The sequence below is a fragment of the Nicotiana sylvestris genome, chromosome 3 (assembly GCF_000393655.2).
Source record: "Nicotiana sylvestris chromosome 3, ASM39365v2, whole genome shotgun sequence".
NCBI lineage: Eukaryota > Viridiplantae > Streptophyta > Magnoliopsida > Solanales > Solanaceae > Nicotiana > Nicotiana sylvestris.
Window position 1 is genome coordinate 157,038,529 of NC_091059.1, and position 19,100 is coordinate 157,057,628.

General features: G+C 37.3%; 2 protein-coding genes across 3 annotated transcripts; one reads left to right on the forward strand and one right to left on the reverse strand.

The window, feature by feature from the left end:
* Positions 1–4,659: 4,659 nt before the first annotated feature.
* Positions 4,660–9,256, reverse strand: LOC138888230 (uncharacterized). Its single transcript, XM_070170054.1, has 10 exons — positions 9,184–9,256; positions 8,839–9,065; positions 8,370–8,533; positions 6,997–7,221; positions 6,479–6,645; positions 6,317–6,394; positions 6,047–6,187; positions 5,503–5,696; positions 5,049–5,429; positions 4,660–4,902 (listed from the first exon to the last, which is right to left on the reverse strand). Exons 1-10 carry the CDS (start codon positions 9,254–9,256, stop codon positions 4,660–4,662), a joined length of 1,893 nt encoding a protein of 630 aa, XP_070026155.1.
* A 4,241-nt stretch (positions 9,257–13,497) lies between these two features.
* Positions 13,498–17,617, forward strand: LOC104218058 (SWI/SNF complex subunit SWI3A). 2 transcript variants are annotated; one of them, XM_009768458.2, is made up of 7 exons: positions 13,498–13,656; positions 13,747–14,348; positions 15,182–15,661; positions 15,982–16,139; positions 16,592–16,641; positions 16,796–16,959; positions 17,228–17,617. In XM_009768458.2, the coding sequence occupies exons 1-7, from the start codon at positions 13,569–13,571 to the stop codon at positions 17,423–17,425; spliced, it is 1,740 nt and encodes a 579-aa protein (XP_009766760.1). In that variant the 5' UTR covers positions 13,498–13,568; the 3' UTR covers positions 17,426–17,617. The 2 variants fall into 2 exon arrangements, with proteins under 2 accessions (XP_009766760.1, XP_070027214.1); XM_070171113.1 differs by having other exon boundaries at positions 16,802–16,959.
* Positions 17,618–19,100: the final 1,483 nt, after the last annotated feature.

Below are 19,100 nucleotides of genomic sequence, written 5' to 3' on the forward strand. Positions count from 1 at the left end.
CATTCGCAGAAGGAGTTGTCAAAGATGTAAAGTTTCAGGTGGTAGATATGGAGATGGCTTACAATATGATTCTCGGGAGACCATGGATCCACGATATAGATGCCGTTCCGTCGACCTTACACCAAGTAATTAAATTTCCATCACCATGTGGAATATGTCAAATCCGTGAGGATCAACAGACATCCAGGAGCATAAACTCTATAGCAGATTCAAGTACGAGAAACGAAGAAAAATAGCAGTTACAGAATCCAGATGAGGGTACCACAACACAAACCTCAACTGAACAATGGCGAACAGATGTGGACTCAAGGCCTGATGCCATTCAAGAACCAGAGGAAAACAAAATATCAAAACAACAATTGAAGAACTGGAGGCTGTACTGTTATGCACACAATGGCCTGAAAGGAAAGTCTACGTAGGGGCCAATCTAAGCCAGGACATGAAAGGTAAGTTGATTGAATTTTTGAAAACTAACGTGGATTGTTTTGCTTGGTCCCATTCTGTTATGACAGGGATACCACCAGAGGTAATGACTCACAAATTAAATGAAGACCCATCATATCCGCCTTTCAAACAAAAGAAGAGAAAGCAAGGAACTTTCAAAAATCAGGTGATTCAAGATGAGGTCCAAAAATTACTAAAAATTGGGTCTATCCGTGAGGTAAAGTATCCTAATTGGTTAGCCAATACTATTATGGTACCGAAAACGAATGGTAAATGGCGAGTTTGCTTAGATTACATAGACCTTAACAAAGCTTGTCCTAAAGATTCTTTTCCATTACCACATATAGATCAACTAATTGATGCTACTACAGGACATGAATTGTTAAGCTTTTTAGATGCGTATTCAGGATACAACCAGATCAAAATGGATCCTATAGATGAAGAAAAAACTTCATTTATAACAGACATGGGAACTTACTGTTATAAAGTAATGCCTTTAGTCTCAAGACTGCTGGTGCAACATATCAAAGACTAGTGACCAAAATGTTTCAAGAACATTTGGGAAATACTATGGAGGTCTATATAGACGATATGCTCATTAAAACTCAACATTCAGGGGATCATATATCACACTTGTCTGATACGTTTAAGATCTTGTGAAAATTCAATAGATATTAAATCCTGATAAATGTACATTCGCTGTTGCATCAGGTAAGTTTTTGGGTTTTCTTGTTTCTAACCGTGGTATTGAAGTGAATCCAGCACAGATTAAAGCCATTGAAGAGATTCCTGGAATGCTTACAAGTAAAAAAGAAGTGCAGAGGTTGATAGGAAAAATTGCAGCCTTGAGGAGATTCATTTCCAAATCATCAGAAAAATGCTTTAAATTCTTTTCAGCTCTTAAAAAGCAAGATCAGTTCGAATGGACTGAGGAATGTCAACAGGCACTCAAAAATTTGAAGACATACTTATCAAATCCGCCGTTGCTCGCAAAACCAAAAGTTGGGGAAAGATTGCTCATCTACCTTGCTGTCTCCGAAGTAGCGGTAAGTGCTGTGTTAGTTCGTGAAGATCAAGGTAAACAATCTCCGATTTATTATGTCAGCAAAACTTTATTAGATGCGGATACGCGGTATCCTTAATTATAAAAGCTTGCACTTGCATTTATCATGGCATCTAGAAAATTAAGGCCTTATTTTCAATATCACCTTATTGCTGTAGTAACTACTTATCCATTACACAATATATTACACAAGCATGAGTTGTCAGATAGGTTAGCCAAATGAGCTATAGAATTAAGTGAATATGACATCACATACCGGCCTAGAACCGCAATAAAATCTCAAGTGTTAGCATATTTTGTGGCTGATTTTAGCCAAGGAATGCAAGTGGAAGCAGAAAAAGAATTACAGGTGTTCAACGGATCTAATCCGGGAATTTGGACTTTATTTATTGATGGTTCATCTAATGTGAAGGGTGCAGGCTTAGGAATTGTTTTGGTACCGCCTACGGGTGAAACCATTCGATAAGCCATTAAATGTCATTCTATAACTAACAATGAGGCAGAGTATGAAGCTGTGATTCTAGGTTTAGAACTAACACATGAACTCGGCATTAATCAAATTGTAATCAAAAGTGATTCGCAGCTCGTAGTTAATCAAATGCTGGGGACTTATACGGCCAGGGAAGCACGGATGCAGCAGTACTTAGAGAAGGTACGGATCTAATCAGACAATTCCAAATCTGGAAAGTTATGCAAATACCAAGAGATGAAAATGTCGAGGCGGACGCCCTAGCCAATCTCGCATATACAGCAGGCGTGGTAAACAATGAAAATGCTTCTGTAATTCATTTGTTTCATTCAGTACTTGATCCAGACAAAAATGAGGTAAATTTTAATAACTTAACCTGGGATTGGAGGAACGAGATTGTTGCTTTTTTTGCAGTATGGAACCATCCTCGAAGACAAGAAAAAAGCTCACGCGCTTCAAAAAAAGGTTGCTCGATATTGTTTAAAGCAAGGCAATCTTTATCGAAAAATGTTTGGTGGTCCCTTAGCAAGGTGCCTCGGGCCTTCACAGACGGAATATGTAATGAGAGAAATACACGAGGGGCATTATGGGAATTATGCCGGAGGAAGGTCATTGGTAAGAACCATGATTATGGCAGGTTATTATTGGCCTAAAATGGAAGACGAAGTGGAAAATTTTGTGGCTAAATGTGATAAATGCCAAAGATACGGTAATAACATGTATAGACCTACGGAGTTGTTACATCCGATTATTGCACTGTGGACATTTATGAAATGGGGGATGGATATTGTGGGACCACTACCACAAGCAAAAGGACAGGTAAAATTCTTGCTTGTACTCACTGACTATTTTACTAAATGGGTGGAAGCAGGAGCATTCAAACAGATGCGAGAAAAAGAAGTTAAAGATTTCATTTGGCAAAATATCATATGTCGATTCGGTGTGCCAAAGGAAATCGTGTCTGATAATAGACCTCAATTTATAGGCGCACAAATCACAGAGTTTTTCCAAAGTTGGCAGATTAAAAGGATTACATCCACATCTTATCATCCGGTGGGTAATGGACAAGCTGAGTCAACAAACAAAGTCATTATCAACAATTTAAAGAAGCGTTTGGAGGAATCCAAAGGTAATTGGCCAGAATTGCTACCTGGTGCTTTATGGGCAAACCGCACAACATCAAAAACAAGTACGGGAGAAACACCATTCTCATTGGTTTATGGAGTTGAAGCCTTAATTCCAGTTGAGATAGGATATCCAAGCATGAGGTTTACACAAGCGTTAGAAGAATACAATGACGAAGAAATGCACATAAACCTTGATTTACTTGAAGGAAAAAGGGAAGCTGCATTAATAAGAATGGCAGCACAAAAGCATGTCATGGAACAATACTACAATCGAAAAACGCGTCTAAGATACTTCAAGATTGGGGACTTCGTGCTCAAAAAAGATTTTCAATCTACGAAGGCGGCTAATGCGGGAAAATTGAGTCCAACCCGGGAAGGACCCTACAGGATTCATAGTATCACAGGAAAAGGAGTATACGAGTTGGAAACGATAGATGGCAAGACACTACCTTCACACTAGAATGCCATTCACCTGAAGAGATACTATTTTTAAGGAATACCCACGGTCAGGTATCCATATTTTAAAATTTTATTTTTGAATTGTTAAAATTTTACTAACGATTTTAGATGATAGGCAAAAAGCTAGCCCGTACTAAATGATGAATCACGACCTGCAAGGCACGTGGAATAAATTAAAATTTATGGTCTAGGGTTACAACTATTCTGATAGATATTCAGACGGGTTAAGCAGTCTTCATCTATAATCTCACCTCCGAGTCCCGTGTGTTTTTCCTTTTCAGGGAAATGACCAAATGAGAGGAGTAATCAAGTACTCGAGATTTCATACTTCAAAGCTCAAACACTTGGGGGACTATATAATATACATAGACATGTGTATAAAGAAGGCAAAGAAGATTGGGAAATAATCAAAGTTCAAGCCTAAGAAGTTTACTCATTGAGTGAGTCAAGTGCAGAGCAAAGTCACGAGCTAAGGCCAAAGAAAAACCTTATCATAGTTAGGGTAAAGGCAATGTACTGAAACGGGTTATAAGTAAAAACCTTGTATTCATTTTCTTTTTTGAAATCTGTTGTAAGGAAAACAGTTACGAGAAAGTTATAGAAGTAATTTAAATACATGTAAAGTATTATTTAAAACTTGACAAAGTTCAAATAAAAACTTGACGAAGTTATTCCAAAAAATATGTGTATTCCTATTTCTTTTATCGTGCATTAACACCATTATGAAGTTGAGATGTCTTCTTCATTAAGTATCGAATATAAAAGGGTTCTCTTTTATAAAATTCATGATTAAGTCAAGTATTCATAAAGTTAACAGAAACATTTTTGAAGAATAAAAATGCAAGTTATTCAGTAAGTCCTTAAAAATAAAGGCAAGAATAAACAAAACAGAAGTTCAAACAACAACGGAAACTTCTTATTAAAAAATTTAGACTAAGTATGAACTTAGTCATAAACCAAAAGTTGTTTATACAAAGTGCCCCATAAAAGGACTAGGGACTTAACATTTTCAACAAACCCTTAAAAAGACCAAGGGTCACAATCACATACCACCAAAAGAAAAAAAACCACAAAGGAATTCAAACAACATAAACTTTTCACTGAGAAGATGAAGGAACTGAAGCAGGGACATCAACAACAACATGCTCAACTTGACTTGAAGGAGTGGGGATACTCGTATCATCTTCAACATTTTCAGAAACTTCAGCCACAGGAGAAGAAAAATCTTGGTTCTGTTGAGTCGTATCAATTGTCTCTTTGATCTTGGCTAACTCAGATTCCAAGTTAAAATTCTCCTGGCTAACTTTAACGAGGGTATCATGGCGAGAATTTAAAAATGCCTAACTCACTTCAATGACAGTTTTATCTTCAAGGATCTCGTAATCTCTTTCCCAGTCAATAATTCGTTTCTTAACTTTTCATTTTCAGCCAAGGCAGATTCATAAGAAGCTTGAAGAGAAGCGTGGGAATTTTCTAAAGAACAAACCTTATCAGAAGATACCCGGAGGTCTTCTTGAGTTTGAGTCAAATTCTGCACGAGTTCACCAGCATATGCTTCTTTTTCACCCAAGAGATCCCTCGACTCTCTAATTTCTTCACTTGCCTTGGACAATTGCTCGGAAAAAGAGGTTTCCATATGAGCCTTTTCCTTACCTGCTTGATTTGAATAAGCTTTTTCAACTGCCAACTCTGAAGTCAAAGCCCGTACCTGCTGCTCTAAAGTACTTTTACTTTCTTCTAAAGTTTCCACGTCGATTTGAAAACTTTCACACTGTTCCTTCCAACTATCCGCCTCCACTTGGTAGTCACACACTAATTGCTCTAAGAGGGTAACCCTTTTCATCATCTCTGTGCCAATTAAATTGACCTAAAAAAAGAGGGGGAAAAATGAGAATCCTGAAGATAGAAAAATGACAAAGTAAAGCTTGAAAAAGGAATACCTTTAAAGAAGCATGCACTATATCATTCATCAAGGTCATAGAATTATGGCTATCAAGCTTAGCTCTCTCAACTGGACCAATCAAAGGCTTTAGCCACACGCAAGCTTGACTTGATTTCCTTAAAAGGTTAACTTCAGTGGAAACTTCAATGGTAACTCGCCTCATAGCACCACTCCTACTTGAAGAACCAACTTCTGTGTAAGGAGCAGTTTAATGAGGAGTAGTCGAGAGAGGAACTATGAAAGTAGTCATAATAGCCTGGGGAGGAACGGTAACAGCCACGACCGGTAAAGGAGGAATCACAAGAACGGGAGTAGAAAAAGAAGCAAGAGGTGTTTCATCAGAAATCGGACCTAAATTTTCACCACCAATCCCGCGGTTAAAAAGTTGCTCAACTGAATCATGAGCAGCAACGAGAACTTCATCATCAGGGATCGTCACCGGGGCTTCAATAGACTCGGTAAGAGGAACAGAACGATGGGGGGGGATACTTCATCATCAGAAATGATTCGTCTACGAGCTCGTGGCCTTTTTACCAAGGAACCCCCATCTTCCTCTTCTTTAGAGTCTTGGTCACTAGCAGCTTTCCTTTTCGATGAAGAACCCAAGATTATCTCTTGGGCTCTTTCCAAAGAAATACGGGAAGCCACGACCGCCTCGACACTAATCCCTCGAACAACAAATCCTGATAAAAAGAAGGATTAAAATAAGTTTTGGGAAAAATAATAAAGAGTTAAATAAAAAATAAAAAAACTCTTACCATGAGTTTTCACTTTCCAACCAAATCGTCGGGAAAAATTCTTTCAAGATCTACCCTCCATTGGGGTTATATTTAATAACTTTCCTACCCAACCACGGAAATTGGAAATTTCCTCAACAATTCCCATGGTTGCTGAAAAAGAAAAGGAAAATGAGAATAATGATCATCAAAATTAAAGAAAAAGGTACGAGAAAGTTATTAAAAAAGAAAACTCACGTGCAAAATTCCACTTCTTGGGGAAGGGAACACTTTCATCACCCACTAAACCAACAGTGGGGGCAACAACAAACCTGGCGTACCAGCCACGGTCTCTGTCATCTTCTGGACTAACTAGAACTCTTTTGCTCCTTGCTACTAAAGTAAAAACACCTAGGCGGAAAAGTCTGGGAGAGTAAAGGTGAATTAAATGAGCAAAATGAAAGGCACACCGACCATGTTAGTCAAGTGCCTCAAACAGGAAACAACCCTCCACATTATAGGGCCAATTTGACTTAAGCAAACATCGAAAAATGACAGAATTCAAGAATAACAGGATCAATAGCAGGTTTGAATCCTAATGTGAAAGGGTATGTATAAACAAAGAAAAATCCAATTAAATAAGAGGTGATTCTTTGATTCGCGTTGGGAATTATGATAGGGAAGTCATGACTCCAATGACAGTCTTTACGAACTAAAGAAATCAGACCCTCTGTGATCTGAGTTGGATAGATATCTGCATGATCTAAAGAGGATACTTGATTTCTAAGGGACGCCTATCATTGTAGAAAGATAGTTCTGCAGGAACTATTTCTTCTACTGTAGGTTCACGAACAGGTTCAGCGGGTTCCTTACCCCTGGAAGAAGATCTTTGTGAGAAAGAACCTCTGGTTCTAAAAGAAGGACTGGAACTAGATGAACGAAGAGAAGAACCACGTATAGAAGAAGATCCTAAATTACGAAGTCTACCTCCCCTTCTACTCCTGCTAGGGGTAAGAGGAAAGTTATCAACTATGGGGACTTTTCTAGGGTTAGGGTTTGATGAAGACATGATAGTACGAGGAAGAAGCAAACAAAGATTCAATAATTGAATATTTAGAGAACTTTATGTGATAAGGATAAAGACAAAAACTATATTTATACTAAGAAGCAACCGTCAAAGGAAAAGGTGCAATGATGGAAAAGTCATAATGAGAACTGTCGCTTCGTGATTAGTGAAGCCGTAAAAAAGCCTTAAAAAGCGCTGCAAAGTTGCAGAGCCAATAAAAGGGTGTCACGTGTGATAAGCATTAAATGGAAATGACAATTGAAGTGTCGATTCTATCGTAGCATTACTGGCAGTAAATATTCCCGCTTTAATAAAATCTACTTCCCAAATATTCAATTGATGAATAAATGACAAGTGGGGGGACTATCTGTATTGGGAAAATTGAGTTTACATATTGAAGTGATTGGAAGATGACGTGTCATGACACGGAGGCTGGTCAAATAGTGATGATTGGCAAAGAGACACGAGTTGCAATAGATACGAGCAGAGGTACACGTAGAGGCACGAGCAGTTATTCAAAAGACTCACGCTCGTACCTATTTATACCCAAAAATCAAGGAGAATGAATCTGATAGCACAAGAGAGTACAGATACAATATTTAATAAGTATTAAATTACAATGATTATGTAACATAGCATTTAATGCATTTAATTGTCTATAATGGCCTTATTATGACAAAGGCAAAACATATATCTTTGAGATAGCTATAAAAAGGAGAGAATGGATCATTTGTAAGGACACGAGAAATCATCTTAATATACTGGTTTACTTTATTTTCTTCTGTCTATCTTGTTGTTAGCCAAATCAATTTCCCTTATTTATTTCTGATTATTAGTAACCCGAGTTCTTCTAAATTAAAGCTTTGACCGAAGTTCAACTTTTTGGTTAAACGAGCAAGCTCTTCGATTTTGGAGTTCAAGGCTGCCTCTAAGTCAGTCACTTTTTTAGCAGTGGCAGCCTCACGCTTGGTTGCAGCAAGAATGGCATCCTGGACTTCAGCCTATTTAGCCTTAGATTCATCAAATCTAACCCTCAACAGGCCTATTCTTTGGCTAAGGGTTACCACCTCTTTCATGCTTTACTGCAAACGAGCCTCCAAAACAACAGCCTCAGTAGCTTTGGTTTGCAGTTTCGAAAGGCGGAGAACGGTTTGATCCCGTTCCACCAAAAGTTCATCCCGCTCAGAAGTAAGTTCCTCCTTCTTACGAATCAACCTCTGAAGGCCCTTAGAAGCAAGAAAGTTGGCCTACAAAACAAGAAAAGTAAAACTTAGAATACATTCATATAAAAGTAGAAGAAATAACAAAGGAAGAAAGGGAAGCACCGCTGCGGCATTGTGCATGACATTATTCAACAAACACTCCCCCCGAGAGTGCTTGAATCTTTTCCCAATCTTTCTCTAAAGCCAAAGGCTTTATATAGTTAGCACACTCCACCGGCTAGGAAAACAGGTTGCACCCGGTAGAGACAGAGAGAGTAACATTCCTCCTTCTCTGTGGATCTTCAGAAGGGGCAACATAATTTTGCCCCAAATTCCCATGAACTGAGAACTGGGGAGGAGGAACATCCTCCTTCGTGATTAGATGTGGCTGGTGGAGATGATGCAACAGTTGCTGGTGGGAGAGTGGATGAAGATGGAAGTGATATAGCAGTTGCTGGTGCGGGTAAATTCGGGGATGAAGCTAATGTAGTTGAATGGTGTGAAGAAGTTGCATCAAATGCAGTGCTGGCAGTTGGATGCTTGCCAACCAAAGACGGTAGGGACTCGATACTCAGTCCTGCAGTACCGAGCACAACAATTGGGACCCGATAACTGGAGTTGGCATTTTCTACCAAATCAAACTCCCCCAGAGCGCCGAGATGTCATCCTCGGTTGGTGTAAGTAACTCAACAGACTGAGCATTCTATTGAGTTTATGGTAAACATTGCCTTCTGTGTAGATAAGCCCCATCATCACTGACGTCTCCATCATTGTCGACTAACATAGTGTCTATGACTCACCCGGGAAGAGGGCTAGTGATCACAACTTCCGGAGACGACACAGGGGTAGTAGTCTTCGCCCTCTTATTTTTTTCCCCCGCCACAGAAAGAACACCTTCTTTTTGGTTGCTTGTTCTCCGGCTAGGTCCCCCGTGGTGAAGCATTTGCGCCCAAAATAGGCCGGGAGATTCCTGTTCAAGTAAGTGCCTCCAGAAGCAGCCTTGCTGCATCAACGGGATCAACCAAGACGTCCTCCTCGGAGACAGCAACAGAGCCCACGGGTATACCTAATTTCATGAACAAGTCAAAAGTGTTACAACCAAGTTTTCACATAAAAATAGAAACAAGGTAAGTTTAAGTTACCATGATTCTTGGCCTTCCACCCATATTTAAGGTTCAGTACTTTCCACAAACGAGTTTCGGGTGTCGTAACATCCAAGATCTTCTGAACCCACCGGTCCAAGCCTTCCACCATCGGTGGGACCCATCAACTTGCTGAAACATATGACGGATGAAGAGTCAATACGGCCACAATGGAATATTTAGTAAAGGAAAATATTAATTGAAAAATCTTACGAGTGCGGTTCCAAGCGGCTGGAAAGGATGAAGCCGTGTCGGAATGATTTTATAGGTGGTAATTGCAATAAACCGTTTCGTCCACCCACAGTCGTTATCATCATCCATGATGGTCAACAAAGCATGGTGGCCATATTTTCAGAGGTTTATCATTCCCCTACTGAAAATCTTGGGAGAGTAGAGATTCATCATATGAGCTAAGGTTAGCTCTTCTCTAGTATCCTTGCACAAGCGCCAAAGGCAGGCAACCGTCCTCTACACAGAAGGACTTACTTATGCCAAACATATTTGGTAGTGGAGGCAAAATTTCGCAATCACAGAATCTAGCTCTCCACTCAAAGAAAACGCACCCAAAGTAAATGGATACGTGTAAAAATATGTAAAACCTTCTTTGGGAAGGGTCACTCACTCGGATAGATCAGGAGCAATAATTTCTAACTCATGGAAATAACAGTCTTCCTTCACAGTAGGAATACTGGAAGGATGAACGGAAGAAAGATACCTATTGATAGCCCATGTACGAGGGTTAATATTAGGGAATTTCTCTTCGAAGTCTTTTGTGGTGTTAAGACTTCTGGGGATGATGGAACTCACCGTTGGAGGAGCAGAGTCTTCGGCTTTGTTCTTGCTCTTTGAAGAGCGAACGCTCTTTGAAGAAGAAACCATTGAATAGAAGAAGGAAAAGGTTTTTTATTTGAAAAGAATTAGAGAAAAGGTGGAGAACAAAGATGCAAGTGAGAAGTTAGAGGAATTATGAAGTGCATAGGAGAAGGATGATGTGTATAAGTAAAATTTTGGCGGCTAAATTCATGGCCATGATTACCTCGACAATTGGCAAAAGCTATGCTGAATCGTGGGATGACGCATATTTGGTGCATTAAATGCGGAGAGGCGTGCGTCTAATCAACCATTAGAATACTTCAGAGGGAGTTATAGTAATTCTCACCAAAAGAGTGTTTTTACCAACTTCCCGGTGACACAAGAGTTATGTCACCGGAAAACAGGGGGACTATCTGTATAGGTTAAATATGGTATGACACGTGGTTATCTAAAGGAAAGACACGTGGAACCTAAGATGGGGATGGCCGAAGACCGAATGCAGCTATTCCGCTTGTCGCCGGAAGGGATAACATTCATAAAGGTGTAATAAATGTTATGCGCCCGGTAGTATTTAATAAAGAATATTATGCAGCAATAAGGATGACGACCAGTTACAGAAAATTTGGCATTTATATTCACCGCTACAACTTCATCAATGACCCTCATAATTGACACTGAAGGAGGGCATGATCCTAGGACCTCTTTCCCTAGACACAAGTATAAATAGTTAGCCCAGATATAATTGTAAATGACACAAATGTTCTAGCTAACTTAGACTACATTCTATACAAAGCTTAATATAATTTTACTTTCTCGCTTTTTGATCTCATCATTGCTGTGCCCGGAAACCCTATTCCCGGAACTGTCATTTATGTCATTTCATCTACATTCTGAGGCTAAGTATTGTATAATTCTTCAATTATTTTATTTTTCCTGGATCAAATTAGTTTACTTGTCTAGAATCCACGTATAAATTCAACTATACCGTTTTACGGGTAAGCACTTTCATTGGATGTGACTGTAAAGCTTCATAACGGAACGCTTATTCTTTAAACATTCGAACAGTTGTAACTTTTAGAATTGACAGTTGAACTTTTTAGAGTCCGGAACCTTTTTATTGTCTTTTCGGACAAATGTAACGTTAATAAGTGTAAAAAAGAAGAAGATACATTTCTATATATAACGCCGAAATTGAAAATGCTATACCTTAACGGTAATTTTTGTCGTTAGGGTATAGCGTAAGAATAATCACGATATACCCCTTGACGATTTGACTGCAGGGTTTAGCGTGCAAAATTCATACGCTATTCTGTAGCGTTAAAAATTAATACGCTATACCCCTGAAATTGTTCTTATAAGATGAAATAATTTCACCTATACCTAAGCCGTATTTAAGAATTCATACACCAACACTGTAAGAGGTCGTTTGGTAGGATGCATTAGATAAAATAATGCTTGCATTAGCTTTGTGTATTAATAATACCTTGTTTGGTAGACATTTTGAACCTATGCATTAGTTATGCAACATTAGTTATACATCCTATTTGGTATTATCATATGCATAACTAATGCATTAAAAACCATGGTATTAGCAATGCAATGAGTTTTAATGTATGCATTAGCTTAGTTAAAGACAAAATTATCCTTCAAAATTTATGCTTGATTAAAATATGCTAGTTATTATATTAATGCAAGTTTAAAATAATTTAAATAGTGAGAAATAAAATTATATCTCTAGTAAATAAATAAATACTTAACATATTTCCTTTTTTATAAATAAATATTTAGTTCTATTTTACAATATAGGTAGACAAACCAAATAATTTTTTAAACTTTTTCATATAAAAATATTTCTCAACATATGTTTCTTATAAAAAGTTTGATTGATGGACTAGTTTTGAGGGTATTTTTGTAAAAAAATAATTCTTTTAGAAATTATGCAATGCTTTAATACATCAAACCAAATAATGGATAAGAAATATGTGAGCATAACTAATACCATCATAACTAATGCAAGCATAACTAATGCAAGCATTACTAATACACCATATTCAACATTATTCTTATGCACCCTACCAAACCACCCCTAAGAGGTGAAATGATTTGTATTGATTGGGTTGGTTTTTCTAGGTGTTATGAAATGGAGAGCCAATTAAGTGTGTGTGTATATATATATATATATATATATATATATATATATATATATATATATATATATACACAAATATAAATAACTCATTTTCTTCTCTCTTTTTTTTTTCAAAAAATAAATCTCATATTATTAGGCTTTTTCACTTTTAACCCGCGTCAGAAATTATTTACATATGGTAGTTGAAAAAGTATATAAAATTCATATAATTTTTGTATATAACATACATAATATATATATACAAAAATATATATTTTTCGACTATTATTTTAAGAACAACTATACAATAACATTTACTTCTCGAAATTCAAACTAATGTGAACTTTGATCAATATTTTAAAATATATTTAATGTTTCATGTATATTTTGTTTTGCAGATTAATCAAATTGACTCTCGAGAAGCAAAAAATATTGCATAAATTAGGACAGAGGAAATATAAAATTTAGGTCCTAACTAATTATATATTCTTTTTTTCTCATCAGATTATAGAGTCAAAATTATTCAAATGCCTAGAAGAAATGCATGGTGAATCGTACAAGTCATTCATACTAAGCAAATTAATTCCTATTGCTGGAAATGTTCATGAAACAAATATTATTGTATATATATAGACAAATATTTCTCTAAAGAAATAATATTATTGTATATTAATTATAGAGAAAATGTTATTCAAAGAGAAAAAAAACATATGGCTTTTAATTGTACTTGTATCTTAAAAATGGCAACATCAAGTAAAATTATAGAAGTATAAAATTGTTAATATAAGATCAAGAAAATTTAGAGTAATATTGGTACAAAAGACCGAATTAGCGGTTCTACCAAGGCAAAGTAGGAGTATTTTTATTTGCGCACAAAAGAAAATTTTAAAACAATTATGCTATCATACAAATACGAATATTATAAATTCAACCTCCTGCACTTTCGGAACGACTCAACTGGACCCGACGAATGCCGAGGTTTTAACACTACAAATTAATGGATACATCTCGCTCCCAAAACCCTAATCACCTAAAACCCTCCGACGAGCCTGACCACGATCTTTATACAATCCCTAGTTACACAAGTAAGTAACCCACAAAACCTTCCTGTCTGTATTTTTCTGAAATTAGCTTTAATTTATACATTTTTTTGTTGTTGTGTGAATGAAAAAAAGGTTGGTTTTCTTGGCAAAGCATACACGAAGTAGAGAGGCTATCATTGCGAGAATTCTTCGATGGCAGTTCAATTACAAGGACGCCCAGGATTTACAAAGAGTACAGGGATTTCATTATTACCTCCTACCGTGAGGATCCGACCCGAAAACTCACTTTCACGGAGGTCCGGAAGTCATTAGTGGGCGATATAAGCGTGCTCCACAAGGTATTTACTTTTCTAGAGAAGTGGGGTTTGATCAATTTTGACCCTAGTAATACTGAAATAGCGCCGGCGGTTATTGGTGCTGCGGAGGAAGAGGATAATAAGGAGGATGAGAAGTGGAGGATTAGGGTTGAAGAAGGGGCCCCACATGGGGTTAGGGTTGTGGCAGCTCCTCATTCTTTGAAGCCCCTTGTGCCGGTTCCGTCTCCGGTGGTCGTCGGGGACGGAGGTGGTGGCAGGGGGAGGAGTGGTGATGTGGCAGATAGTGTAGTAAAGGCGTCACCTTTGGCGTCCTATTCGGATGTTTATGGGAAGTCGATGGATCCACAAAAGAAGGAAAGTGTAGTGTGTGATAGTTGCAAAGAACAGTGTGCTTCGGGTCATTATGAGTACATCAAGGTATTTTTGTGTGTTTTTGAGTAGTTTGACTTCATTCTTTGCTAGTTTTCTTTATTCGTTTTGAATTCTAGTTACTGCTATGTAGTAATCCCAATAGAGTGGATGGAAACATAATTTGGTGTTCCAGAATTATCATTTTGAGCTCAATATTGGTACAACAATTAGATGATCAGGAATTGAGCATGATATAGTGGATCACTTTGTCTTTGTAAAAACTTTGTGTGTATCTGTTTTGGGTTTAGTAAGTGAGCTGTTTCAGACTATCTTTATTGAAAGGCCAGTGACAAAGCGAGTGATATTCATATGGATGAGTACCTAAATGCTTATTAGTAGGACTTAGATAAGCTGCAATGTATAGTTTGACTATTTTTTCTTTCTATAAGTTACTTTTGGCTTTTGACAAAATTGTTTATATAACAAAGACAAAAAAGTTGTTAGGAGATCTATTAAGCTTTAACCTCTAGACGCAAAATACTCTCTGATGGAACTATCTTTATTGATGATTGCTAAAATTTTTAGAACAACTTGCAGGGCGCTGGCTCTTCAAATCAATGTACTGAGAACCCCTAAATAGACCATGTTTCTTTATTTTGCACTTGCTTGTCAGTTTCTTATGATATTTCCGTCCTAGATAGTTTAATAAACAAGATTTATATGTCGATGCATGATAATTTGCCAATTTGATCTGTAGCATTTTTCTTGTATACACTTATGTTACCAATGCTGGCGAAAAATATTAAAAATAACTTTTAGTTGGAAAACTACAGGATGCTTGAAAATTGGTATATTCAGAATAGCAGCTGTCTTGATTGCTTTCTCTTGGTTTTATCCAGAATGCAAGCTATAATTTATGCGAGAAGTGCTTTAAAAGTGGTAATTATGACAAGGACAAATTGGCAGATGAGTTCAAGTTGATGGATGGTGCGAACTCCAAGGCTGTCTGGACTGAAGCAGAAACCTTACTCCTATTAGAATCTGTATTGAAGCATGGTGATGACTGGGATCTTGTTGCTCAAAATGTCAAAACAAAGAGTAAACTGGATTGTATCTCAAAGCTTATACAGTTGCCTTTCGGGGATCTTATGCTTGGTTCTATTCACAAAAAGATTAAACATTTGGACACAAATGGTGAGGTAAGCAGCGTGGATCAAGCTCAAGGTGCAATAAGTGAGTCTGGAGAAACTCCTGGAAATCAATCTCATGAGCAGAACCAGGAGCATCAACAGAATGGAGATGGTGAAGACAAAACCCCTCCTCTCAAGAAAATACGCAGGGCTCCAATTGCAGAAGCCAGTAGTTTCCTGATGAAACAGGTACACAACTCACCATTGTTGCCATTGTGTCTAGTTGATCAAATAATGTTCTATTTGTATGTGGAAAGCATATCGAGCAAATAAGCAATTTAAGAAATGTTAAACACAGGATAATAGGAAGTCCAAGAAGGAAAAAATGCTACATGTGGCTTTTGATTGTTCTAAACATTCCAAGATGTGAAAAGAAGTAGCTTTATGGTTTCATAAGTAAATTACTGAAATGCGGTGGGCGTTTGATCTTGAGGTCGTCTTGCTTTGTTGCAACTTGCAACTTCCACGTTTATTACTCTTGTAAAAAATTGGTGATCTGTACTATTCAGGTGGCTCGGATCTCTGGTGCTGTTGGTCCACATATCACAGCATCTGCAGCTGAGGCTGCTGTTACCGCCCTTTGCTACGAGAACCAGTGTTCAACGGACATTTTTGATGAAGATGATGATGGATTGGGATCAATTGCTGATATCAGTGAGACAGAGAGGTTACTAATTCTCCTTCCATCCTTTTTTTTTTTGATGAATAGTTAATACTATCTCCATTCATTTTCATATCAGTTTTTCTATCTCTCCTTTCCGGAAATGGTCATTTTTATTCCAAAAAGTACTACACTATATTAGCAATTTAGAACACATGAATTTTTTTGGCTTACGTTAATACTTATTTATAGAGGGTAATTCTGATTAACACATTCCTCTTCTCTTCAATTCTTTAGAAAAGTGAAAGGTGAAAAACAATATGGGATAAAGGGAGTATGTAACTATCAGCTTGTTGCTTAACATTTGTTTCAGTCTCTGCAGTTAATCTTGTAGAATTCCCCATCATGTATATTCGGCATTTTAATGTTTGTATCTTGATTTCATTACATCTTGGCTAAATAATCATTACAGTGTTCTAAATTTACTTTTATATGAAATTGTATTGTCATATTCCCAGAGGGAGTCAAGATGAAAGTGCTAAAGGGGAGGAAAAGTCTGCCAGCTCAGGTATTTACCCCGTGATAATTATCATTTTTGTCTCTTTAATTTCCAATCAGACCGGAGCAACTGCTAAAAGTTGGTTCATGGTCACAACTTGTCAGTCATGTATTACATGGTTATGTTCTCTTTTTATCAATTTTGTGGTTACGTTGTCTTGCAGAAACAGAGGTGGCAGTCTCCCAAAGGAATACTATACCTCTAACTTTACGCATGAGGGCCGCAACTGCAACTGCTCTCGGCGCTGCTGCTGCTCATGCCAAATTGTTGGCTGATCAGGAAGAGAGAGAAGTAGAATATCAGGTTTCTACTTTAGTCGAAGCACAGGTAAGTTTATGGTTTAGAACAAGTTTCGGGGAAAAGAAAAGGAAAAATGAAAGAAGCCTTTTCGGAAAAAAATGAAAACTGGGTCAGGAATTGGACCTAAGAGCTTTCTTCATATTCAGAGAAGTCTAAAATACTTGTGCTTTATTATCCTCTGCCTCTGCACATGCTTCTCATTTTCTAGCTTCTTTAGTTCCTGATACTTTGGTTCTTCCCTCAATATCTTTGGTTGGCTTGGCTTATCACTTATGTGTCTTTCCATTACATGTAGGTGAAGAAGTTGCAACGTAAAATGAAACATGTCGAAGCTCTGAACCTGATGATGGAGAAGCAACATGCCCAAATGAAGGATTTAGAAGATTCTTTAGTTACGGAAAGAATGGACATCTTGCAGAAGATATTTAGCGCGGGGGTATCTAGATGGAGTGATCATGCTTCTGCCAAATCTCAAAGTAGCAGCATAGCTTGATATTGTAGAGAGACTCCAACAATTAATTTCCTTCTTCAGATATTCTCCTGATGATGATTGTCATGTGCCTGATTAACAAATAATAGATCCATTTGCTGCTCAATTGAAGTGTGCTGCTTTTCCTAAATGTCAATGTAACTAACTATATGCTAACTTCATTACTGGTTTAATCATGGAAAGACTTTTAAAGAACTGCAAATGTATTTCAAGTGTGTAGCATTGATTGATTTGAAAAATTGGGAGGTAATCCCTGCTGCTGTGGATCAAGGAAGAAAAACAATGATTTTATTTTTCAGAGCATGGATAGAATTCTTATGTGAATTCCTACAAAGATAAGGAGGGTAAGAAATGTTTTCTCATAGATTTTAACACCTGAAAGATCATACGGTAGTTAAATGCAGAAGCCAATAACCGAAAAGCATAGAATAGCTTACCATGAAGCTGCAATATTTTCTTTTGAATCATTGGTCGTGCTAAATTTCAGCATGACTTTTACAATAGGGATTTTTCTTTTTTCATTTTCATTTATACCCATGATTATGTTCTTCATTCTATATGTACGATGGGGGACATATGTCTAATACTAATAAAAGAGTAATAGTAACTGACAAAAAATACCAAGAAAATACAAATAAATAAATGAGTTCAACAAAACCAAATGAGCAGAAGCACTTGTTGCCAACATTCTGAACAAGACGAGCAGCAACAATAATAACAAACCCAGTGAAATCTCACATGTGGGGTTTTAGGAGGGTAATGTGTACGTAGACCTTACCTTCACCCTATGAAGGTGGAGAGACTGTTTCCGATAGACCCTCGGCCCAAGAACGGTAGAAGAAAGCAATAACCAAATACTAGCAACAACAAGATAAAAGGCAGCGGAAGCAAATAGCAAAACATGTAATTAACCAAGAACAAGGAATACGAGACTAGCGTCAACTACTGGAAATAGTGACGCACCGTATAAAAACAAGGAACTAGGAATAGGAAAATACAAGACAATTATTGAAATAATCATTGATTACACTAGTACACCCAGTAATACATTTACCAAATAGTGACTGACTTAATATTACAGTAGAAAAACCCAACAACATGCCTTCCTTCCCTCCTCTTATGCAATACAAAGAGAAGTGGATTAGAAGGAACCTTATTCTAAACATTACTTCCTCTGTTCCATTTTATATGACAGTACTATTTTCACCGTGGTATTAAATAAAACGGAGTATACACTACCAAGTATTACCATTTACCCCAAACAGATGCAGTATTTCCCTCTAGGGCCAGTGGCACAGGTTGCACTTTTGTACTTGACATTCAAGGCTTTCTTGCATGCAGCTACACATTGTGGCACTGTGCATGGATTTATGTCAATCCCAAATGCACTCTCTACAATCTTTGGAGCCCAAATTAATAGCACAATTGCCACAGCCACCATTACTATCATAGCTTCACTCTTCTTCATTGCCTTTACTTCCATTTCTTTCTTAATCGGTTTACTTTGTTTTCTTCTTCTTTCCATAAAGATAAGTTTTCACGTCTATTTATAGCTAGTGAAAATTTGTAGTCCGCTGATTCCCATTAAGTAGGTAACCAATATTCTATTACGCTTAACTAAATGCAGCTCATAATATTGTAATCTAGGATTTTAGTATTAAACAAGTAAATTAAGATA

What these genes read in the sequence shown, in the direction of transcription:
- LOC138888230 (XM_070170054.1), bottom strand. Translation starts at nt 9,256, where the DNA reads ATGGAGACGTCAGTGATGATGGGGCTTATCTACACAGAAGGCAATGTT. An exon ending in CAAGAAGTGGAATTTTGCAC is followed by an intron (nt 6,395 to 6,478) that starts GTGAGTTTTCTT and finishes TTTCTTTTTCAG; the next exon opens with CAACCATGGGAATTGTTGAG. An exon ending in TAAAGAAGAGGAAGATGGGG is followed by an intron (nt 5,697 to 6,046) that starts GTTCCTTGGTAA and finishes CTCCTTACACAG; the next exon opens with AAGTTGGTTCTTCAAGTAGG.
- LOC104218058 (XM_009768458.2), top strand. Translation starts at nt 13,569, where the DNA reads ATGGATACATCTCGCTCCCAAAACCCTAATCACCTAAAACCCTCCGAC. An exon ending in GTAGTTTCCTGATGAAACAG is followed by an intron (nt 15,662 to 15,981) that starts GTACACAACTCA and finishes TGTACTATTCAG; the next exon opens with GTGGCTCGGATCTCTGGTGC. An exon ending in GGAAAAGTCTGCCAGCTCAG is followed by an intron (nt 16,642 to 16,795) that starts GTATTTACCCCG and finishes GTTGTCTTGCAG; the next exon opens with AAACAGAGGTGGCAGTCTCC.